This window comes from Xenopus laevis, chromosome 9_10L, assembly GCF_017654675.1.
Source record: "Xenopus laevis strain J_2021 chromosome 9_10L, Xenopus_laevis_v10.1, whole genome shotgun sequence".
Taxonomy (NCBI): Eukaryota; Metazoa; Chordata; class Amphibia; order Anura; family Pipidae; genus Xenopus; species Xenopus laevis.
This window is the reverse complement of record NC_054387.1, coordinates 76,002,243-76,027,942: the sequence shown is the minus strand read 5'-3', so window position 1 is coordinate 76,027,942 and position 25,700 is coordinate 76,002,243. Positions and strand designations below refer to the sequence as shown.

General features: G+C 38.2%; 1 protein-coding gene across 2 annotated transcripts in view; it reads left to right on the top strand.

Annotated features, from left to right (window-relative positions):
* slc25a12.L (solute carrier family 25 member 12 L homeolog) overlaps positions 1–24,495 on the top strand; it is a 108,732-nt gene extending 84,237 nt beyond the window's left edge. For both annotated transcript variants that reach the window (XM_018234284.2, NM_001091799.1), the window contains 7 exon segments: positions 5,007–5,059; positions 6,058–6,138; positions 12,860–13,000; positions 13,799–13,937; positions 19,053–19,211; positions 20,217–20,307; positions 23,729–24,495. In XM_018234284.2, coding sequence (XP_018089773.1) covers positions 5,007–5,059; positions 6,058–6,138; positions 12,860–13,000; positions 13,799–13,937; positions 19,053–19,211; positions 20,217–20,307; positions 23,729–23,915 — 851 coding nt within the window. In that variant the 3' untranslated portion in view covers positions 23,916–24,495.
* Positions 24,496–25,700: the final 1,205 nt, after the last annotated feature.

The following is a 25,700-nucleotide window of genomic DNA, read 5'->3' as shown; positions in this document are numbered from 1 at the left end:
ATGTGCCTTTGCTGCTTTATATTGTTAATAAATCAGATTTGTTTTCTCTATTTCTCAAAAATATTTTCCATTTCCATTAAATGTAGCACTTGCATTGACCACTGCATTGTTATGGGGAAAGCCTAGAATAGATAGATTTGCAAACTTACATTTTACTTTCCGTTTGACATAACTGAGAGCTACTAGGAGCCAAGATGTTGCTTCCTCACATATGGTAAAGCTCACTTTATACTGCACATCTGGGGGCTAGATCACACAGGTTTTAAAATAAGTTGTGTCTTTGAAGAGTGTAAACCTGACCTTATTTTTCATATATTAAAAAGAGAATCTTTTTTCAGTAACACACAGCTCTCTGATTTTTAATGCTCATGAATTATTTGTATTAGCAATGAGTATGTGAGATGATAGTACTGAGACATTATGCTAATTGACTTTACTTTGCATAACACATGGACGAGCCCAGTATCCATGTTTCCATATTTATCAGTTGCACATTGCGTTTTTAAAATAATGTTGCCAGGATGTTCATTGGTGCATAAAATGCCCAAGTCGTGTCCATCTTGCCACCTTTAATAATATAGCCGATGTGTCAACTTTTGGAATGGACCAAGAGGGAGAAAATCATATGCTGCACTAGAAGTAGCATACCAATATTTAACTGGTTTATTCAACATGCCGCTTTAACATTAAAAAGAAATCCATTGATCAGTGGTTTTTGGACTTTTCTGTTTAAGCATGCCTGTATGTTAACAATTATTTGACTGTGGCTTCTTTATATCAAAACAAGTTTACATGTGAAAACATCAAATACAGCCATAACTCCTTTAATATCTGGAATATCACTGGTTACCCCAATTTCACTGTAACTGATATTCAAGATAGATTATCTGTGAGAGTGAACAGGCCTCTCTCCATTATCAAACCCTAACTAAACTTTAGGCTGAACCCACTTATGGGGCTCAGCCCAACATTTTGGGAAGCACCACTGCGGACAATATGTCACATATCGCCATACCGCCCTGCTTTTTATAACTTCTTTCAGCTTTTATACTCACTACTTTCCTCTTCTTTGTTTTCTCCCTTCTATTTCCTTCTTTCCATATGTCTCCTGTCCTGCTCTCTCTTGACTCCCCACTGCATAAGACAGGCACAGCTCCTGCTGCATCCTGACAAGTTTAAGATCTCCAAACACTGCACATGGCTTCTTGTAATGTGTGGTGATACCTTCACACCTCCATCATTAAGGTCTCCAGGAGAATCTTTACAATGACAGTCAGGTGTATTGTGGGCACAAAGTGATTCACAATTGGGAGTGGAGGGGGGATTGGCACACATATTTAAGTTTTAAAATCACTGCATGGCCAATGACAAGGGTAAGCAGAGTATAATATTTAAATGTTGTAGGGGCAACATTATTTGCGGACAGGAGATGACGGGAAGGGTGCAGAAGGAGGGGGACTAACCAAACAATGGGTAATTGCCTACGTATTTTGGATATTTTGGCATGTCTGCAATGGGGAAATGCAGTTTGAAAGAACTGACAGAGGTTACTAGTCTATAGGGCGCAAGATGTGAGATTCCATTTCAGAGTCTCTTGTGTGTATATATATATATATATCTATCTATCTATCTATCTATCTATATATATATATATATATATATATATATATATATATATATATATATATATATATATATATATATAATATAAATCCAACGTATTGTGATGCACCAATCTTCAAGTGATTGTTAGGGTGCAAACCCAAAGCGGCGGTGAGTTAGTCCGCCCAAATGCATATAGAAATCCAACTGCGTTGCACACCTTCAGAAAATAAGCTTCAATTTTAAAACATAGCCTTTATTCGCTCCTTAAAAGAGTATGAAAAAACACCGCACAGTTCACTGAATAAGCAACTTATCTGTATGAGTCCATATCATAACGCAGCATTGTGGCACTCACGCGACGTTTCGGTAATACTCCTTTCCCTTTCTCAAGCGTATCACACGTGCACTGGCGTTTCAAGACTCCATGTTGCAACTCGCTCCCTCGTGTGGCAGAAGTGGCGTCATATATATATATTGTATGTGAGTCTGTGGATATGTTCCTTGAGTTGTATTCAGTCAGGAAAATGTGTTGGGGGGTGGCACAAGACAAAAATTCTTCTGTTTTTCCATTGACCAAAAGGACAAGTTTGGAGCTGCAGAAAGAGCCTAGACAGAGCTGTACATAGACACATTCTGACCTTAAAGGGGGTTGTTCACCTTTTAACTGTTAGTATGACTGTTGCAATTGGTGTTTGTTGAGTTATTTAGCTTTTCATTTAGCAGCTCTCCAGTTTGCAATTTAAGCCATCTGGTTGCTAGGGTCGAAATTACCCTAGCAAGCATGCATTGATTTGAATAGGAGAAGCCTGAATAGAAAGTTGAATAACAAAATGTAACAATAAATATACATTTGTAGCTTTACAGGGCATTTGTTTTTAGAAAGCTACAAAGAGTCAGAAGAAGAAGACAAATAATTCAAAAACTATATAAAAAAAATAAATAATGAAGACCAATTGAAAAGTTGCTTAAAATTAACCATTCTATAACTTACGCAAAGTTAAGTTGAAGGTGAACCACCCCTCTAAATATATTGAAAGCATTTTGTACGTGAAGGTATTGGTTTGAAAATAGAATTACTGTAGGTGTAATTAATTTTAGACTTTCTGTAGGAAATGTCACTGTTCTAATTGTTCTGCTGAATGTCTTTCTCTGGCAGCTTCTAAAATAAAAGTATAGCTTGCTTAGACTTCTGGTGGCTTCTATAGTACGTCTCAGTCTTTCTCTCACAGAAGAGTACTCTATTGCATTGTAGCAAGGGGAAAAAATAACAGTCTTGGGCATCCCTGGCCAAGAGCACATTGGTCCTGTTTTCTAGTCTCAGAGTGGGCCCTGTGAGTCTGTAAAGCCTATTCATAATCACAAGACGCAGTGCTAGAATCAAGTGCGCTATATACCATTCAGCAATCTACTTGTGCCTATTTGCACTCATATATATACTTATGCTATTAAACATTATGCCAGTTGTGATTGGTTTGCAGAACAGCACAAGGGCACACAGCGCCCTTTGGCAATATATATATATATATATATATATATATATATATATATATATATGATTTTTATTTTATACGTATACAGTATGTATACATGATTAATGTCCTGGTTCTCACATTTAATAGTTCTGCCAGCAGAACCTTTAAAATCATTGTTGAATTAGCTCCTGGGCGGAGGGATTGATGGTGTCTATAACAGCAGTGGGATAATATCCTCTGGGAAGGGACTGTGACTGTGGGATAGCAGGTATAGTAGGGAGAGATGGTGCCTATAGTAGCAGTGGGGATAATAGTCTCTGGGAAGGGATTGTGGCTGTGGGATAGCAGGTATAGTAGGGAGAGATGGTGCCTATAGTAACAGTGGGGATAATAGTCTCTGGGAATGGACTGTGACTGTGGATAGCAGGTATAGTAGAGAGAGATGGTGCCTATAGTAACAGTGGGATAATAGTCTCTGGGAAGGGACAGTGACTGTGAGATAGCAGGTATAGTAGGGAGAGATGGTGTCTATAGTAACAGTGGGATAATAGCCTCTGGGAAGGGATTGTGGCTGTGGGATAGCAGGTATAGTAGGGAGAGATGATGCCTATAGTAGCAGTGGGATAATAGCCTCTGGGAAGGGATTGTGGGTGTGGGATAGCAGGTATAGTAGGGAGAGATGGTGCCTATAGTAACAGTGGGATAATAGTCTCTGGGAAGGGACAGTGACTGTGAGATAGCAGGTATAGTAGGGAGAGATGGTGTCTATAGTAACAGTGGGGATTATAGTCTCTGGGAAGGGACTGTGGCTGTGGGATAGCAGGTATAGTAGGTAGAGTTTGGGTTATAGCCCCTGGGAAGGGACTGTGACTGTCGGAGACTGCTATGCTAATTTCCTGCATTGGTTATGAAATACAAAGAAGTAGTACAGTTATTAAATAGCCTATTATTCTATTCCTATCATTCCTATTGCTATTATTTGTGCATATGAAAGCACGATTTAGTCACCTCTTCCCCGTTTATCTCTTCGACCACTTTGCCTATATATGTATAAAAAAATTTCTTCTCTGAAAAAACATTTTTTAAATAGTACAGCAAAAAATCCTTTAATTTGTCAACCAATAAAGCATTGCAGCCTCTTACTGCAAAATAGACAAGTTTATTGACAGAAATATACTTGCAGAAGTAACAGTTCCGTGTGACAATTCCTACCTCCAGAAAGTCCAAGTTCAAATAAAAATATGAAAAATAAATACTTCAACAAAATTCTGTTCCAAAACGTGTGAACATTTGGCCCATATGTCATTTTAGACACAGTCTTACAAAACACAGGTGTAAAAAGTGTTATTTACATTGTATCTATAATGTATGGCTCCTGGAAATGATATACTGTATTCATTGTCACTGCCACAAGGTGTATATGCTGCTGTTGTAAAAGGGCTGAACTGGTGCCCAGCTGTGTGGAGAAAAAAAATAGCGTATAACGTGGGGACTTTTTAATTGGACTTTTTTTTTTATATTTTATGAATTATTTACCTTTCTGTTCTGATTCTTTCCAGCATTCAAATGGGGTCACTGACCCCATCTAAATAAACAAATGCTATGTAAGGCTACAGATATATTATTATTGTTACTTTTTATTACTCATTTATTCAGGCCCTCTCTTATTCATATTCCAGTCTCTAATTCAAAACAATTCATGGTTGCTAGGGTAATTTGGATCTTAGCAACCGGATTGCTAAATTGCAGAATGGAGAGCTGCTGAATAAAATGCTAAATAACAGAAAAACTCACAAATAATGTTGCAAATTTTCTCAAAATATCACTTTCTGCATCATACTAAAAGTTGATTTAAAAAGTAAACAACTCCTTCAACCAATCTTATTTGATTACATTTTAAGTCCCTCCTTCTCTATATCTTTCTCACAGGTCTGCTACCCCAGCTCGTAGGAGTTGCCCCAGAAAAGGCTATTAAATTGACGGTATGTACGTGTTGACTAGAGAAAATCTCTTTATTTCATGTTATATAGAATATCATCGTTCTCTAGGCAGTAGAATATTATGGCAGAATTCAATATCGGTAAGCTGAAAGTCTGCTAATTTGTGGTCCTGTGCTTGTGACAGCCTTTCCTAGCTGCTGTGTGAAGATGATGGAAGTGCTACCATATTAAATAATATCTGGTAGTGGATTACATTGAGAAACACAAAGTAGTTCCAAGGTAGATTTACTGTATATTTCTTTAAATATATTATTGTTTTATTATATTTTTGTAGATATAGCCCTTCCCATTTTGCTCTTCCGCTCTTTCATTGAAACCATGGATTTATTCTAGGGCCAGTGACCCTAGCAACTAGAGAGTTACAGAACCAAAAAGTGAATAAGTAAAAAAAAAAAGCCAACCAAAAAGCAAAGAAATGTATAAGGATGTCAGATGAAAAGCAAAGAAACTGCAAATTCCAAGATTAATTTAGAATTTCATTCATGAAATTATAGTACAGCCATGGGACCCCTTATGCGAAACCCATTATCCAGAAAACTCTGAATTATAGGAAGGCCATCTCCCACAGACCCAATTTTAAATAAGTAATCCTAATTTTTGAAAATGCCTTGTACTTGATGAAAACTAAGCTGCATACATCCATATTGGTGGCAAAACAATCCTATTGGCTTTATTCAATGTTTAAATATTTTTTAGCAGACTTAAAGTATGTTGATCCAAATCACAGAAAGATCCTTTATTTGGAAAACCCTAGGTCTGAAGCATTATGCATCATAGATCCCATACCTGTGCTATATAACTGGGGCCTGCACTTTTTGCTAGCCAGCCATGGAGTCAGGTGTAGGCCGGCCAAAGGGAATAGGCTGGATGTGTTGTCTTGTAGTAAGTGTTTCAGTTCAGAATATTCCAAAGTTTGCATGAAGAAAATACAGCTCTGTGATTTTTGTCTTTTATTCAGTTTCTCCTTTCTGTGTTTTTAGGTCAATGATTTTGTCCGAGACAAGTTTACTCAAAAAGATGGCTCTATTCCTCTGTTTGCAGAAATAATGGCAGGTGGCTGTGTAAGTATCCGGTGCTACCAAGCAATAGAGAGCTTGGAAATTATTATACAGGCTGCAAATTATATCGTTTCTCTGTTTCAGTCTATCACTTTAAGCTCATTAATACATAGATCCATGCATCATGAGGGGTGCTCCTTTATTTGGTGTCCCTTGTGTTCTATTAGAGACTACTGTCCTGCTATGTGGGTGAGAGACATCCTGCTTACATTAATAATTGATACTGTCAATAATTCTTAGACTTCCCTGAAATGTCCATTTTACCATAGACTTATAAATCCTTCCTGTAAGCTTCATTCAATACTATTTTGCTTGTGTTACCAGATACTGTTCACTCCCGCATATCATTTCCTTTCTTGGATGTGTACTACAGACATGTTCATTTTCACATACAGACTTTAATGAGTTCCAGTTGAGTGAGGCTGACAAGCCTAGAGTCTATAAAAAAAAGCTCCTTGCTTGGCAGGGAACTCAGGCCAGTGAGGTTAATGACCCCTGCTGGCTTTTAATTCAGAGACAAATCCCTTGAGGGCCTCCGAATGAGGCTGTTTTTAGTTCCCTCTGATTGGATCTGGCAGTCTTGTGCATACCTAGACCTTCACCTGTCACCACACAAGGTTTGCTTTCAAGACTATCTAAGAAAGAAGCTGCTCTGTTGATCAAGTGAAAGCAATCAATAAAAATAATATATTCCATGGGCACAGACACTAAAGACTGTGTGTTTTTCCAACATCACCCAGGGCATCTGTTTAACAGTTACAGGTAAAAGAGCTTATTCTTATAAAACAAAAGAATCAGAGTAATGATTTATTTTTAAGTTAAGGGATATTTAACAATCTTGCTAATGGGCACTTCTTTGTGAATCTGTAGTGTCCATACCTACTTTAAAATCTCTTACGGTAGGATGACATAGCTCAATCATTCCATGAGTTGGGACTGGTTCCTGTGTCAAATCCTTAATACCATTTGCTCAGACTGACTAAATAAAACCTTCCTTTTCTTTTCCCATAACATTATGTTAACATTATGAAACAGCTACGTTGGGGCTTAGCAGAGATATGATATAATTTGGGGCATTGACAAACCAGGCAGGGCTGTAATTGGTTAGGAGCAAATGCCTAAATTTCCCTTCACAGAGATACCCTTCAAAGGCACCACAATCAAAATTATCCGACCTGCCCAATCAATGAGCCGTCCAATATCCAAGTCTTGTTTTAGTCAAAATGCATTGTTGGATATGCATTTCCATTTTGACCATGAGTCTATAAAGTGTTCTTTGCAGCTACAATTTCAATTAAATTCATTCTCTGCTTCAGAGCTGTAAAAACATTTACTATAGTAAGGCTGGGAGGGGGCAAAATAAAGGGGAAAACTATAAAGTAATTGTATTTTACTAATAGTATAATAATGCAATGCATTTTCCGTTTTTTGTTTTTGTATTCACTTGTTATCCAAAGAACCAGTGCCTTATAAATACATTTATATCCATAAAAAGGTGTTGCAGTACAGTTTTATTTTGTTCTATCTTAACCTTTTATTAATAGAGACATACAAATTTTTTAATCTATAGGTATAAATTTAGTTAATTGCTAGATTGGGGGCAAGATGGACATACAGTTAACTTGCATCATTAAACCATTTAAAAAATCACACACCTTTTTTTTTTTTTTTCCCTTTAATATTAAGGAAATAGTAAACTAGTGTTTTAGCCCAGGATATGTATTGTGGATATTGGGAGCTCAGACTATGCATTTCAGTGGGCATATTAATTTTTACAGGATTTGCCTTGGGTGGAATGGGAAAGGGCAAAAGGTCTGAAGCATGAGGTCACATGTTTCTTCCCTGAAGCAGTGCAAGTGGCATAGGGTGCTGTCTGCCGGATCTCAGTGTGCATATTTTCTCTGTACTCAGTTCTGTCAGTTATTCCTTCAGTTAATTGTTCATTGTGGGTTTTTTCCATTTGCTTGACATAGAGGTTAAACAGATGACTTCTCCTATTGACACTGATGCTCTGGATAATGAGTTTAAATTTACAGTCTAATTTGTCAACAGATTTGTAGGTGTATGTAAGGATGTATGTGGGCCAAGTTGAGCTACAACTAAAAATAAATAAAGTAATTTATCTTTTATCTTTTTTGTTGTGATTGCATGAAGTTACATATCCTAACAAATTACATATATAAATAAACCTAAAATAAAGTTAAGGTAATACAACAAACAAAAGGTATTAGTATAGATAAAATGCCATACAAGTTCTATGTGCATCAAGCCTATGATTAAGGGGCATATTTATCAAGGGTCGAATTGAAAAAATCTTGAAATTCGAATTCAAAAAGACCAACCAAAATGAAGTCGAAGTTTTTTTTTGGTTGAATAGATCCGTTTTCAATCGATTCGAATAGAAGGAATAGCGAATTCGATCGAATTCGATACAAAGTTTTTCCTAAAAAAACCTTTGATTTTTCAAAGTCCACCAATTGATCAAGGGTCGAATTTTGAATTGAAAAAACGTCGAAATTCGAATTCAAAAAGACCAACCGAAATGAAGTCGAATTTTTTTTTGGTTGAATAGGTCCGTTTTCGATCGATTATGTCCGTATTCGGCCGAATTCGAATAGAAGGAATAGTGAATTCGATCGAATTCGATTCAAAGTTTTTCCTAAAAAAACCTTTGATTTTTCAAAGTCCACCAATTGACTCCAAATAGGTTCATAGGCTAAAACAACAATTCGACAGGTTTTAGATGGTGAATGTTCGACGTTGAATTTTTAAAGAGACAGTATAATATTCGATATTCAATTTTCAAATTTTTTCAAATTCGAATTTGGACTATTCTCTAGTCGAAGTACACAAAAAATTGCTCGAAATTCGAATTTTTTTCATTCGAAATTCACCTCGACCTTTGATAAATCTGCACCTAAGCGTTGTGAGAACGCATAAGGCTGTTATACATATTCGTATTGTACTTCAGTAAAGATCTGTTTTTACTACTGCTGCCTGGAGGACTGCTGGTTGAGTGCCTACCCTTCAAACAATACGATGATATATGTGCATCAACTCATAAAAGAAAACAATCAGAAGAAAAATACAAAGATAATCTTTTGCTTTCTTTCAAAACATTTAACTCTGAAACTTTCTTTAATAGAGATTTATGCTGATGAAAATAGTTGTATATGCTATATATAATGCAATATACATATATAAATATACACATACATACATACATGTATAGAATCTTATATCCAGAAACCTGATATTCAGAAAGCTCCAATTATGTGAAGACCATCTCCCATATAGTCCATTTTAAGCAAATAATGCTAAATATTTAAAATGATTTTTAAATCAAATTTGTAAATAGTTGAAAATCCCAGGTCTCCACTAGCATTCCAGATAATACATCCTAGCTCTGTACAGATATGAGATCTGTTATCCAGAAACCCATTATGTAGAAAGATCCAAATTACAGAATTGCTGTCACCCATAGACTTCATTTTACTATAATAATTAAAATGTTTGAAAACAATTTCCTTATCAATTTTAATCAAACAGTACCTTGTACTTGATCCCAACTAAGATATAATTAATCCTTTTTGGAGGCAAAACATTCCTATTGGGTTTAATTAAAGTTTAAATGATTTTTTAGTAGACTTAAGGCATTATGATCCAAATTACATAAAGATCCCTTATTCAGAAACCCCGGTCCCAAGCATTCTGGATAACCGGGCCCAAACCTGTACTGGTAAGGGTGATTTTCATGGAGACCAGTAGGAATTTGAAATGATTTGTGACTAATCATATTGTATAAAAATTGCAAGGGCTGGAATCAATTAGCAGTAGTCATAAGTAAAATGGGACACTATGAATCACACTAAAAAAGAAAAGAGTAATCCCCAACTCATCACAGAGTAAGCATTTATTGTTTTTGTATAAATTAGGCCTTTTAAGTTGTATAGTACAATTCTTTTTTCAAAGATCGAAATGCACTTTAATTCTGGTTGATGTCCCAAATACGCCTGCAATGTAGAATGTGATTTTATAGCTGCGCTGGGTACTGAAAAACCAAGAAAATAAGGCAGAGAGCAAAATTGCCCTAAGAAGTTCTTTGCTTTCAGATTGCTGTAGGGAAAGTTCTTTTGTGAGAAGCTATAGAAAAGTTATTGAATTCCTAATGGCAACTTGAAAAGAGCTTCTGTGATTGAATTTAGCAGCCTTGTAGAGAAAGTCTTGTGCTGAAAAGTTTTAATATAAGAGGTGGTGAATTACAATTCGTATAGATAAACACAGAACAATGGATCCTCTGTATATTGTAGGGGGTTGGCGACAGTGCTTTGCCCTGGAGGTGAGAGGTCACATTGTGTCTGCTCATCCTTTTACCACTGGAGCTGATGATATATAAATTGACTAGGCCACTGAAGATGCACTTTACCTAACTGGGAGGAACAGTAGCGGGGTGTTTATCACTGTAACCAGCCTGTATTGTTCCAGCACTGCTGATGTGCTAGAGACCCTGTCAACAGAGCAGATGCAGAAAGTCTTTAATTGCCCTGTTCTACTGACAGCGACATCAGCATGCATTAGATATTGACTGGATCTAGAGGTTTTCTAGACTGCAAGGGTTCTGGATTATCCATGAGCATCAAGCAATTATAATTTGGAGTATATTAGATTATTTCAGGGTTGTATACAATTTTACTTCCAGATCACTGGAAATATAAAGCTCAGTGCTCTCATGTTGTGCAGACAGGCCAGCAGCTACATTAACAATAATAAACATTCCAGCATGGAATTTATGAAGTGTTTTTTTCACTGTGGCACATATAATTCCTATACCACAATACAAACCCTTTCCCCCTATATTTTAGCCACAGTGATTTGTTCCTATGCTGTTCCAAGATTGGAAATATAGATATGGAGAGTATTTGTTTCTATAGCATTGCTGAATTATTTTTTTAACCTTCAGAACTCGCCAATGATATGATCTAGTGCAAACACAGAGCTAAAACTGCTGTTATTGGCACAGGGGGACTTGAAGATAGCACACTATTTCAAATAAAATCTAATTGCTCTGTGTCAGTGTGCTTAGTTGCTTAACACTATGAGGATAGTGCAGACGGGGAGATTAGTCGCCCAGCAACAAATCTTCACTTCTTCGGGCGACTAATCTCTCAGAAATGACTCCCCGAAATGGCAGGATGGGATACGAAACGCTTCGGATTTCTGAAGTCTCCTGAAGTTTCCTCATGAGGCAACTTCGTGTGACTTTGGAAATGTATGCCATCCCATTTGTATTCTTGCCGGCAGGAAGGCATTTGGGGAGATTAGGAGATTAGTCGCCCGAAGTAGGGGAGATTTCTCGCTGGGCGACTAATCTCCCCGTCTGCCACCACCCTAAAGTAAAATATTTTATTCTTAAAGGTTGTATCTGTGTGTCCTTTTATGGGTAAAACTATTTCACCTTTTATCCGAGTACTAAAACCACTGTGTAACTTGCAGCAAGGGGTGGGTAGGGAGGCACATACTTGTTCCCTAACCTGCCATTCAGACACACATCCTAGGGAGCACAAGATACACAACATATCCTTGGACAAACGGTAAGGACAGGGCTCAGCAGCATTTTCCCACAATGCTTATTGCACCAAGTGCAAGATTATTGATCCAGTGCTCAGAGCATTCCCTGGACACAAGTGCTTGGTAAGTGAGCTCTAAGGAGTGAAGTGCTGCACGCCTTAGTGCTCTAGTACTTGCACCCGGGTGGAGATAAAAAATAACCCTTTAGTGTTTTTTAAGATATCATAAGGAAAAGTGCATCACATATTTGATGTACTGAAATTTGGCATGCAAGCAGCAACATTCAGTGTACTTTCCAACACCATATAACAGTCCAAAAGAACTTTTGTGGGTGCTGAAGTCAAGAAGTAACAAGTAGGACCAGCACTCCATTCTTGAATCAAATGTATGACATTTTTATTTTACATTAATGTGAATCTGACATTTCTGTCCCCCTTGGGATCTTTACAGGGTGAATGTCACTGATATGTATATGGAACATACACTTATTTATGACTCTTGATAATTGTTTGTAGAACATTTCAATATAATATTTTGCAAAATGAATTATGTGACATGCAGTTCTTTTCTTTATGATAATGGTTTATGTGATTTAAGCACAAAAATGTTAAAAAAGAAGCTGTGATTTCCATACATATTTACATATTAATTAGAGAGTTTTTATATACATTCAAGGGATAAATTATCCGGAATGCTGGGGACCTTGGTTTCTGGATAGTATGTCCCCTACCCGTTTAACTCAGTTTGAAGCCCATATTTAAAATAATTTTGCTGTGGGAGATTTCTTTTTAGCCATCTCAGTAGCCGTATTTCTATTAAAAAAAAGCATAATTCCTTTAAAAAGCAATCTCGGCAATCTTTTTTCTTACCAAAATGTTAAACCATTGCTGCTCCTTGCTGCTGAAGTCACTGAAAGATATTAAAAAAAAAAAAAGAAGAGAAAATTTGCCTCTAGCAAAGTGAGAAAACGGCAATGGATTGAGACTTTTAGCAATGAAGGGGTTTATAGTGCATAGCAAAAAAGTGTGTTTTTTTTTTTTTTAAATAAATACCGCTTCCTGTGCATTTTCTGAATGCTTCTTCTGTGCAAAGAATTAAATGTATGGCCTTAAAACGCCTTCTAAAATAGATGATAGAAATGTCTATTTGATTGCAGGCGGGAGGCTCCCAAGTCATTTTCACAAACCCGCTGGAGATTGTAAAGATTCGCTTACAGGTCGCAGGAGAGATCACAACGGGGCCGAAAGTCCGTGCCCTTACCGTGCTGCGTGACTTGGGATTCTTTGGTCTATATAAAGTGAGTGGTGCAGGTACCGCATTATTGACATGTCTGTGTAAATCCACAGCTCATTATTCTACCCTCTCATCATTCCTGCACAACCTGCTTCTTCCTCATTAACCAACATCCAGAAATAATGTCAAATGGATTGTTTTTCTTCTACCTTGAAAAAAATCATTAGAAATTAGGTAAACCCAATGATTATTCATTGGTGAATATATTACCTGGATTATGTCTTCTTACTGATGGAATTTTTTCTTTTTAATAATGTGTTGTCCAATTATGGGCCTAAAGAATTAAAGGCATATATTTACATATCATTAGTCTGAAAAACAAAAGCATTCTTTCAGAATGTGGTGTGATAGAGAGGTTAAACTCATGGCCAGCCAGGTGTTATGGAACTATATCCCCCAACAGCTGGAGGACAGTGTATACATTCTTTATATGTCTGCATAATAATGGGTTTTTACTTGTAGAAGTTTCACTTTAAATGAATACAGTCATGTGAAGGTGAAAAAAAGATGTTTTTGTCAAATTGAAACAAGGTAAGCCAAGACTTGGTCTTCAGCAACACATTCTTCTAGTAAAATGCTTTCCAGCCTTTTCCACGTGTGTGCTAGTTAATAAAATAGAACATGCTGTTTTGGGCAGGCCATAGAGAAAATGGATAATACTGAAATCTACAGGCCATTCACACTACCATGTGGCCTCTGCTTCTTTGCTATAGTTTATTGTAAGCAAGTGCAGTCCAATATTGATTGGACACTTTCTCACCAAAAGGACTTCAACTGATATCATGTTATTTTACCATTGTAGGGTGCCAAAGCTTGCTTTCTCCGTGACATCCCATTCTCCGGCATCTACTTTCCTGTTTATGCGCACTGCAAAACCATGTTTGCAGACGAGCATGGGCACATTGGAGCACTTCAGCTTCTGACAGCTGGCGCTGTTGCAGGTATAATTCTATTTAAAGAGTATCCCCCCCCCCTTCCCTCATTCAGATTAGTCTATGTTGTTGTTAATAGAGAACATGAAAATTGTCCTCATCAGACCGTTTATACAAAAGCAGTATCAGTCACCACGGAGGTGCTGTAAATATATGCTCTCAGTAGGAGATATCGTTGGTTTAATGAGAGCTAATTGCATTAGCATAACTGATGTAAACAGCTTAATGGCATTCAGCAAGTCTGAGAAATCTATCTGTCCATCTGTATCAGGCTTCTGTCAGCCGATTGCTCTGAGGCTTTCCATCAGCCATAAAGATGATCCGAAAAGGGGAAAAATGTACTTATGATCAAAAATTGCATGTAGAGCAGCAGTCATTTTATAGATGTCTATCAGATTCTAGGAGACTGGCTCTAATACACATAGTTTATAATACAAAAAAGACAATTGTAACTTCCTGAAATGTCAATTAATGGTTGTAATTACAGGGTTGTCATATGTTCCTGAATGGTTGGCCAAAATGTCTAGCTCAGGGATCTCCAACCTTTTGAACCCTTGAGCAACATTCAGAAGAAAAAGGAGTTGGGAAGCAACACAAGCATGACAAATGTTCTTGGGGTGCCAAATAAGTGCTGTGATTGGCCATTCGGTAGCCCCTATGTGGAATGTCAACCTGTTTGGCAGTGCACCTGGTTTTTATGCAACCAAAATTTGTCTCCAAGTTTGGACTTCAAAAATAAGCACCTGCTTTGAAGCCACTGGGAGCAACATCCAAGGGGTTGGTGAGCAACATGTTGCTCACAAGCCACTGGTTGGGGATCACTGGTCTAGCTAAATCTGATTGTGTATGGCCAATTGTATACTCCATCAGGCACAAGAGAAAATCTGTTGTTTAACTTGGAAGATTCCCTCTTATAGGGAATGAAGCACAGTGGGCATATAAAGATATTATGGATCTGCAGACTTACCCTGGCTTTGTTATCCTATATCTGGAGCTGAGCTGGTGAGGAGTAATCAGTCCACATGTATAAGGGTTATATGATCATTCTGTTACCGTAAGGTTAAAGTATACTCTTTTTCTTTGGGTATGTTAGTTTGTATAAATCTATTCTGCTGCTCCACTACAGCTTCCAGAAGCCCATTAGCTATCATTGGGAGAGTCACATGTTGAAGATGATTGTCCCTTCCCATACACCCCTGCCTTAAACGTCAAGCTGAGATATTGGCTTAAAGAGGCAGTGACACTCTAAGTCAGAAGAAAGAAGTAGACTGTGCTTGGTATAAGTAATAGTGTAATATAAGATACTTCCCTCCCAATGTCATTTCCACATATTGCTTTGCCCTAGTGGTTTGAATGAAGTAGGTGTTGGACACTGCAGACATGTGTCTATCCTCCTACACAAAAGACATTGTCCTCTGGCCATGGAACATCCTGACTCACAGCTCATGCAGGGCAAAAGCCACCTCATGCCCAAGGCAAGGTTTTTTTGGCTCTTGCAGGATGTAGTCTATCTGCTTCCTGTTGACCAGTAATAAAGGTGGCATTGTGACTGCCCGCCAAACAGTCTATTCATCTGGTTTCCAGTAGCAAACAGAATTCAGGCTCTTGAGCTTTTTGCTTCATTATAGATGAATCCCTGTTATTTGTGTACCACAAGCAAATGCAAATCCTCTGAAAGGAGATTGTTCATTCATATTAGCAGTGTCTGGCCATTTCTGCATGTACTGAGGGTAAAGGACAGGTTTCTCTACCTGAAGAATAAAGATCTTTTTACCTTACATTCCAAACATTCAGCATTAGTTCCAAGCTAAATATTGGCAGTGATGGAGTCTGCAAAACTCAAAATGTTTGTATGATTCTTTGATACCCCATAGACCACTTAGCCGTCCTTATGCTTCTTGACCTAATTAAACTTTAAAGTAAGTTTTTTGTTTTTTGCTGTATAAAGTAGTCTGGTGTTCTATATCTTTAGCTCAGTTTATATGCCTACCCAAGTGAAAAAAGGTAGTTGTAAAGGCCTCCTACTAGGATTTGATACTTTTTATAAAAAGATAATAAGATATTAATTTCCATTTCAAGATTTTCTTTTTTTCTCCCCCCAAAAATGCAACTCTTTAAATGGTTACTGTCCTGACCTAGTATTCACAAAATTCGAAGCCTACATTTCCAACTATTCCTCCATTCTCTCCTTCTTGAAGGTACTATGAGCTTTCTTGTACACCTGCCATTTTTCTCAGTCTATTTCTCTTTTGTGGGCAAAACTCTTGATTTCCAAATCCATTTTTTCCAAATTTCATCAGGAGCCAATTAACCTGCCTGTGTTTTTGGAGGAAACCAGAGCCACTGTGCTGCAAATCCTTTTTGTAGGCCTGATAGTATCCTAAATCTACACCCATGTTGACAAACCAGTATGTGAGAATCAAAACACAAGTTTGTCAACAAAAGAGGTGTAGATTGGGAATGAGTTCCACCACTTTGAGCATTTAATCAAAATTCGAATATATTTATTGGATGTTAGTGCTCGGTGCTGCATAACAGCAACGCTGAGAACTAACAACCAATAAATAGGTTGGGATTGTGATTAATTGCTCAAAGGAGTAGAACAGGTCTACACATCTTTGGTTGGCAAACTTTTGTTTTCCAAAGCCATTTTTTTACCATTGGGCACAAGCAACATGTCAGATGCTTAGACAGATGAAAGTGCTCAGTGTTGCTGTTAAACAGCACTAAGTACTAACAACCAATAAATAGATTAGAATGGTGGTTAACTGCTCAAAGAGGTAGACCACATTCGGTTACATAACACAGGAATCTGGTTTGATTAATCAGTTTGTGGAAAAGGAAGGGGACAAAACAATGATGCAGCACTGCACATTGTAATAAATGCCCCCCCCAAACATCTTCATTTATGGTGGTCCATTCAAACAAATTGACACCAGCCTCTACCATCAATGCCAGTCAGATCCTGATCAAAGGGAAGTTATTCACTGCTATTTTAAGTGTGACACAGCCATGTTAAAGGATTTACATCTTCATTAGGAGCACTGTATTTAATGTTTGATGTATGTAGGAATGCTGACAAGCATGTAATTTGGTATACAAAAAGACATCTGCAAGACAAATAGAAAGTTATTTGGTGGAAAATAAGCTGCGCCGCCCTACATAAAGCTTGAGATTGATTAATACTTTGTTACGGTGACTCTGGATAGAAGGTTGGTCGCATGAACCTTTTAAATATAATTACAATTTATGGTAAATTTCTCATATTGCCCAAATGAAAGACATGTTAATAGAATGGGAAATAGAATGCTTGGTTACGTTTCATGTTGATTTTAGCTATTGAATCAAATAACTAAAAGTCTGCAGTTCGCACCATTGCACTTACCAACTAGTTAAATTCTTGATTTTATTCAGATCAAAACTGATTTATGATTGGTCGCTATTGGTGACTTCAATGGTGCAACGGATTGAATCACCCCAGTGATAAAATGACTGCTTTAGAAAATGTAAAACAAATGCACAATAAAAGTTAAAGGGGGGGTCAACCTTGGAGAAGTTTCTGATTTTCAAATTAAAACTTCAAATTAATTTAAGTACAAAATTTGCACTTTCACATCTGGACTTTCCAGGATACGGTCCAAAGGGGCAACCCAAATCCCAGAGTGACTCGTTGTTAAAAATAATTTTGTTGTTTACAGCTGCTACTAAGAAACTTTTCTTCCTAAATTGGCTGAATCCACACCTTCACTAGCAGATATTCTATCCCTCCTAAATCAACTTTGTTGGCAACAAGCAATTAGGATCAAATCATCAGAATCACATCTTAAACAGATGTTTACTTAAACTTGTCATTATTATGGGATCAAATTGATTCTAGCTTCAAATACTTCACGTAATTTGGGTTTGTTACAGTTATAATCTCTCCTTTAGTGGTTCATCTGGCAAGCCAACATATTTCAGTTTTCATTCCTTGTTGTAGGATTGTACCATTTAACATCCTTGTAATATATTTACTGAGCGTTGTTAGGTAGATAGGTTGTTTTAATTAATTTGTTTTACCATGTTGAACAGTTCAGGTGGGATCACCAATTAAAGATTCAAATGTATATTTTATTTTTATTTTAGGTATTCAGCCAAAACAAGTCGTATTGGTGTGCCTCATTGTACAGCTATGATCGTTTGAAAATATATAATTTGAAAATAAGAAAACCATTTTGAAATTCAAAGTTAGAGGGACAGTTCAGTGTGAAAATAAAAACTGGGTAAATAGATGGCAACATAAAACATGTTTCTAATATATTTAGTCAGTCAAAAATGTAATGTATAAAGGCTGGAGTGACTGAATGTCCAACATAAAACCCAGAATACTACTGCTTTTCAGCTCTCTAACTCTGAGTTAGTCAGCCGACTGTAAGGGGCCCACATGGGACATAACTCTCTATCTATATTGAAAACATTTCTATTTTGCACAGCCTATGTATTTACCCAGTTTTTATATTTACGCTGAATAATTTCTATAAGAGCAGGCTCTTTATAGTAACACAATCCTTAGCTGACATCATAGATGATGTCACAAGGGTGGGTTTTCAGGAAGTCCCACTGTCCCACCAACAATGAGGGAGCCCAGCCACAACACACACAAAAATAAAAGTTATTTGTGCTGCAGCAGGGAAAGTACAACCTGCACCCATCTGGACCAGATATAAAGGGACAATTTTCAGCCCAAATATTATTCGTGTAGGGGTCCCTGGAGATATACTAACTGTGTTGTGCAGTGACTGCTATAATATAGTGTTATTGAAAATGTTTTATTCCTAAACTAAATGTGTTGTGGATACCGGTAACTGGTTATGCCACTGCCATTATGAACATATGCATGTGGAGCAGTTTTACGTTTTTTCCCACCAGTTATATCATGATAAAAACACGGCATCAAAACACAATCTTTGTGATGTGATATCGTGATAAAACTAACATGTTGCAGATTACCCAGGGCTCTTGGTGTGGTAAATTACTGAGATTTTGTCTAGTTTAGTATAGTTACATGACCTTTTTCATAAGAATAAAGAAATTAGAATTTTGCAAAATTAAGAAAAAAAATCCCTCTCCTTTTCTGCATTATAGGTGTCCCAGCAGCCTCTCTGGTGACCCCTGCCGATGTCATCAAGACCAGACTTCAGGTGGCTGCTCGAGCTGGACAGACCACCTACACTGGGGTTATTGATTGCTTCAGAAAGATACTAAAAGAGGAAGGAGCTAAAGCGTTTTGGAAGGGAGCAGGAGGTTAGAAAAGTGTTTTTTATATTTTAAACACGTAAAGGGTTATGAAATAAACGGCACTAAGTTTGTCCTGATGGCAACCAATCAGCGGGTAGAATTTACTAGTCACCTGTTTAAATGCAAGCATTTTATTGGTTGCCATGGGTTACTGCTCCCGGGCAAACTTAGTGCCTTATATTACATATGTCTGTTCCATAATTCATCCAGTTCTGCTGTTCCATGATTCTCTGCTATGCAGTGTAGCCTTCATTTCTGCACCTGACCCATGCATATTTTGTGTATGACGGTGCAAAGAATGATTGTTGCAAATAGGATATCAAACCATGGATATGGCCTCTGTCTTGCAATGGGCCTCATTTACTAACACAGGGCAAATTTGCCCTAGTACAGTAACCAATACCAACCGATCAGATTTGCTTTCATTAGTTTACCTGCAGTAGACCTGTATTTCCTATTAGTTTATTCCATTGAATGAAAACAGTTACATATATTGTGTACTCACCCAGCTCCTAACACTGAATACACCTGAGGAAATGCAAATCCATAACACTACTTATGACTGATATGTAATGTTGCTCAATTAGAAGTGAAACATAAGGACCCTATCACATTCCCACATGCCTGCCTGTACGTCAGAGGAAACCAGAGCCCCAAATGCAAATCCACACAGAACATACAAAAACCTTGCATATGTATGGTCTGTAACCTGGGGATGGGGAGTGTATTACAGCAGTATTGTGGGAGGTTTATTCAGAGTCATTTGGGTGCTCTTGTGTTAAATCTAGGAGAACAAATTGGCACTCTCCTCAAATCTTACCCTAACAAACTCTCAGGTTGGGCTTTAGGTGTATCTAGGACAGTAAATAACCAGGGTGCAGGGTAAAGCCTCCTTATTGCTTCAAGTCCCTCAGTTTAGGAATCACTGCTATAAAGATCTAAGGATGTAAATGGGAACTGATGATGGGATAGCCTTTACAAAGTCAATTTTCCTCTGTTTTCTTCGTACAGCTCGAGTGTTTCGCTCCTCCCCTCAGTTTGGTGTCACCCTGCTCACCTATGAAATGTTGCAGCAATGGTTTTATGTTGATTTTGGAGGAATGTAAGTTTTAATTTTAAAAGCCTTTTCTTACTTTTGTTCAGCTCTGTGTTTATCATGAATCCTTTGCTGACATATAATCAAGTGAAATGCAGAATAAATTGTGCAAATGAACCGGGTCTTACATCCAGGCACATCTATTGCATTGACTCCTTTAATGGATTATTATTTAAAAAAAAAAAAAAAAAAAGTTTGTTTAAATCCAGAAACTATACTTGAGACTGATTAAAGAAGAATGAAAGTCACTGGGTTTTCTAAGTTGTTAGGTGCCCCCAGTGATTCTATTTGGCCCTGAGGTGGAGTTTGCCTAGAGGTTAAGTGACCAGACTTTGATGGAGGATCTCATGTTAGAGACCCTGGTTGGAATCCTGTGGCAATTCCTTGTAATCCTGGACAAGTCACTTAATCTCCTGGTGTCCCAGCATACTCAGTGCACCTGTAACTGCTGCCTTGCTTGCTGTAAAGTGTTCAACACGTGTTCAGAGTGAGTTCAACAAGAGAAAAGTTCTATATAAATGATTCCCTTTCTCTTAATTTCCTAACCTGGGTCGGTGCACTCCTTCTTCTAGAAATGCACTGGTCCACAGTACTGTTCCTGTGACCTCCATGCAGCCATATTGTTATGGTGTCCCAATGATCATATGCAGATATTTAAGCTTAGTGCATGTGCAGTAGAGAAATCAGGGAAGTTGCAATCATGAGACACCACAATAATATACGCCACAGTGTTGGTATCCCAGCACAGTGCATTTTGTGAAGAAGAGGAGCACCAGCCCAGGGTAGGGTGTAAGCATCTGGTATCACTGGGGGTACCTAACAAAATGGCACCTCCAATTCTACCTTTCCTCCTCATTTACTTTGATTAATGTTGAGAATGGATTAATATTATATTTTTAATGATTATAGAGTCATAGGATTCTAACTGTTCATTATAGGCAGGATAAGGCCCTTATCTGAATTACTTACAATTATATGAGAGAGGGAGAGGTAAAGGGAAACTAAAATCATATATGTAGAGGGATGAGCTATATACATACATGTGTAAAGAAACACACACATGCACACATGTCATGCACACACAGTAGGGAAGAGCTGGATTAAGTGCAGGCAAGAGCAGTAAGTATCCATGCCACAGTCTTTGATTGATATAGAACAAGTACTTTTTTTTCCCCTACTCTGTTACTTTGGGTGATTTCACTCCAGACATCTGACAGGAGAAGCGAGTCCCTGAGAATCTGTGTTCCTGCAGAATGAGATCAATTTAAAGACTCAAAAAAAGAAAAAGTAATTTAGCTGAGAACATTTTAGATTGAAGCCCTGGCCGTTAGAGAAAGGCTATCCATCCATTGTGCTGCTTACCAGAGGAGGTTATTGCTCAGGCCAAATGATCATTTCTAGCAGGTGGAAAGTATATAAAAAGGAGCAGATTGGAGCCAATTTTCCTGCCAGTAAAGGGGTTAATGGGGAATTCAGAACACTGCTAATAACCCATGCATTATGTGAAATGTTTAGCAAAGTACAGAAGTGCTGGTAGAAAAATGGTTAACATTTTAAAAATTCCAGCAACTTTTTGCTTGACTAGTACAGTGTATTTGTAAGTACCTGAGGCCTTGTCCTTTCTTTCACACAACCAGCAACAGTATTGTCATGCTTTGTGGCTGAGAGACTAGCTATCTTTATAATAGAGTGTTCTATCACAGGTATCATGGATCCTATGCCAATTGTTATAACATTGTACTCATTAATTGCCTCGTTAATTGCTGTCGCTCACTGGGCTTTCCCAGCACATGGGCCTTGTAGAAAACACCAGTGGAATCCTTTAATGACCTGTTGCTGCTTTACCAGAGCTTTGTAACAGACACACATATTTTCCAAGAGTTCTGTGTGTGGGGCACCTACTGTATAAGCTTTGTGCTCCCAGGGGAGGTCACTTGTAATCATGTGGGACAGTTGACTGGTTGTCATGGGAATCACCCTTCCATTTATATCTTACACTGTCCCTTCTGCTTATGATTTCTCAGCTCTGTGTCCGTTTCTAGCTTCCCTCATACCCCCATCTGTCTTTTCTGTTACTCCATCTGCTTGTCTGTCTGTCTCTCCTTCATCGTCTCTTTTACCCCTTTCCCATTTCTGCTTCCCACACACTACTTTTCCAATTGTTGTATTGCTCTTCAGTATAAAGGCTTTTCTCCCCCCACATATGTGTATTTTCCTCCATGTCTTGGTCTTTCTGACAGGGTGGTTTTACATTACAGTGTTACATATACCCCCCCCCCCCCCATAGCCTTCCACTTACATTGTCAGCATTGTCAGCATAAGACAACCTTGGCATCACACACACGGACACAATATAATATATGGGTCAGCGTAACGTTGTCAACTGGAGGCTGCATGTTGCCCTCCAAAGGATTTTTGTGATCCACCAGTCTGCTCAAAGGCTCCACAAACTGAACCCCAACTGGTGGCTTGTGAGCAACATGTTACTTGCCGACCTATTTGATGTTGTTCCCGGGGCCTCAAATCAGGTGCTCATTTTTGAATTTTTGAATTTCAGGCTTGTAGGTAAGTTTTTAAGCCACAACAAACAGGTGCAATACCAAAGAGAGTCTCCTGCAGTGCAGGCTGTCAGTCCACATGGTGCTAGAAAATAGCCAAAAAGCTCATAAGAAGTACCAAATAAGGGCATTAAGCCCTTATTTGGTACTTCTTATGAGCTTTTTTATGTTTGTGTTGCTCCCCAACTGTGGGAAAGGACTGACATAGAAGGCTGCAGATTAATACAGTGAGGCCGCACACATTTTGGATCCATAAGATTAAACTGTATTATAAAAATGATGGAACCTCATGCTAAAGTATAAAGGGAGGTGCATCATGGAAATATCTTTTATTTTGATTCTGTCATGGTAAAAAAAACATGATTTAATCCCCCCGTCACTGAGTACTAGCAGGTATTTGTGTGTGTGTGTGTGTATATATACAGTATATATATATATAAGTAGGGCAAGACCAGTAGACGCCCTTGCTTGGAGGAAGCCTCTTATTTCAGAAGCTAATGTTAACTCCGCTAGTAGAACATAAATAGAATTCTCAGAACAGGACTAACTGTATGTAAAACTGGAACTTGCTCTTCTCCTGGGACTTGTTTATGAACAGAGCCTTTTATTGTGCTGGTAGTAGAGAGTGACTGCCGGCTCTCTTTATCCTTGACAACTGTCTAGGCCAATCAGAAAATCCTATATCTGATAGATACCTACTGAAATACTTCATATAATAATTCCTGTGAGCAGAATCATTTGAGTCAAATAAAGGCTCTTATAGCAGAGACTTCTCCCATTGGCTTATGTCACAGCTCATATAGTAGCCAACTACACAGCACACTGAAGCCTTGTTCTCTAGTAAACATTTTCTCTATTTCCGTTTCCAGCAAACCTGCCGGCGTTGAGCCTTCTCCAAAGACCAGAATCTCTGACCTTCCTCCAGCAAATCCAGATCATATTGGTGGATACAGACTGGCAACAGCAACATTTGCTGGAATAGAGAACAAGTTTGGCCTTTACCTGCCTAAGTTTAGGTCTCCCGAAATGGCAGCACCACAGCCCAAGCCTGTATAACATGTCATCACCGGGTGCAATCTAAGCAGTATTTAAAGAAGCAACACTACGGTATCTGTCTGGTCAATGCATGTGGGTTTGAGGGAACCTCTTGTCCAGGTCACACTTTATTTAAGTATAGTCATTTGTTGATGCACAAACCACTTGTTTGCACAGAAGAGATTGAAGCTTGATTTCAGCCGCTTTATTTCAGCACAAGGAACGGGGGTAAGTACTGTATCCCGTGGCTCCCAGAGCCCTCTGATTGGCTAGCTGGGCCCAGGCACAGTATCTGTACACCCCATGTAGAATGTGTTCTGTTTTCCTTCAGAGGGAATGCCTTGTTTTTCATAGATGTTGCTTTACTCAGCTTTGCACTTACCGTTACTGTACATATTGTACATCTGTACAGAGACATCATGGCACATACTCTGTTCCTCTGGCTAAAAGGGGTGGCAGCAAATGTACAGGAAACCTTGAAAGTGTTTTATTACAAACAAAGGGGCAATATATTGCATTAAATTATATTTCAGTTCATATATTGTTTTCTCATATTGACGTATTTTATGGAAATAAACCATCAATATATGATGTGTCATCAGCGCTGGAGTCTTGTACATTTATTTTCTATACTGATAGAAGCCCTGCAGCCCTCTTAAATGGAGCAGAAATCCACCACAAAACCCCTTTCATTGCACTCCCCATTGAGCTCTAAAGTGGATACAAGAGGATGTTGCAATGAGAATCCTGCCTACCATCACTGGTATATAAAATAGGGGGTACAAAGGAGGTTGCACCCTCACGCCGAGTCCACCTATTGTCCTTTATCAAATATTATCTCAGAGGGAATTATCAATCAAATCATTTGGTTGATCATGTTGGGACCCCACTAGCAGTCTGTGTGCCTGTGATAATAAGGAAGTGGGCTGGATTTTGCAGTGCATTCCACGTAGAATGGACCTGACCCATAGTTACAGCTCAGAACCAATGCAGCAGCCATGTTATCCACAATCAGACCTGTTACCACTTCTTACCAGAAGCCAAAGGAGTGATGTCACCGAGGAGCACAAGGAAGGGGTTGAAGAAAGGAAAGAAGTGATGCTAAATTTACAGTAGCCCAGTACCACAGTTAAATGTATTCATATCCTGCAAACACTCTACTCAAGACAACATGCAGTGCACTTTACACCGGGATTTTCCCACTGGAACCCATCCTGCTGCAGGGCTCTAACTCCAATTGGAAGAGGCACCAAACTGACCATCTTCCTGTAGTATATCTGCTGAGAAATATTCAATATGGGCATGAGAGTATGAACTCTATTCTCTTTTGTACTGGAGACTACTTGCCCTAATCTTCTAGAGGCCCCAACCTGTGTAGTACTGCTTATCCAGTCCAAAAATGGTCAAATCTCTCCCCAAACCCAGTTTCAGCCATCGATCTTAACCAGTTGAACTCTCTCGATAGGATGGATTTCTAGAATAACAATATAGTACCGTTGCTTTGTTTAACTATTGAAGCCCTCGTATGTCCCAGCTTGTGCAAGCCCCATTTACCTTGATTAGGAACATGCTGGGACTTTACGTTCTGAGAGTAATTATATTTGACATTATGAGCACATCATCATTACAGCAATTGTTTTCATCAGATCTTTACATAATTGGATGTATAACTATGAGTCTTTCTCCAAAGCACATTGCATTAATAACCTTTAAGCCCAATCAGCCAAGGAGAACTCATTGAGAGTATAGGAATGATCTTCCCCAGTGACCTGCGTTATCTTGTGCATCCAACTCCGCTGCTCCTTG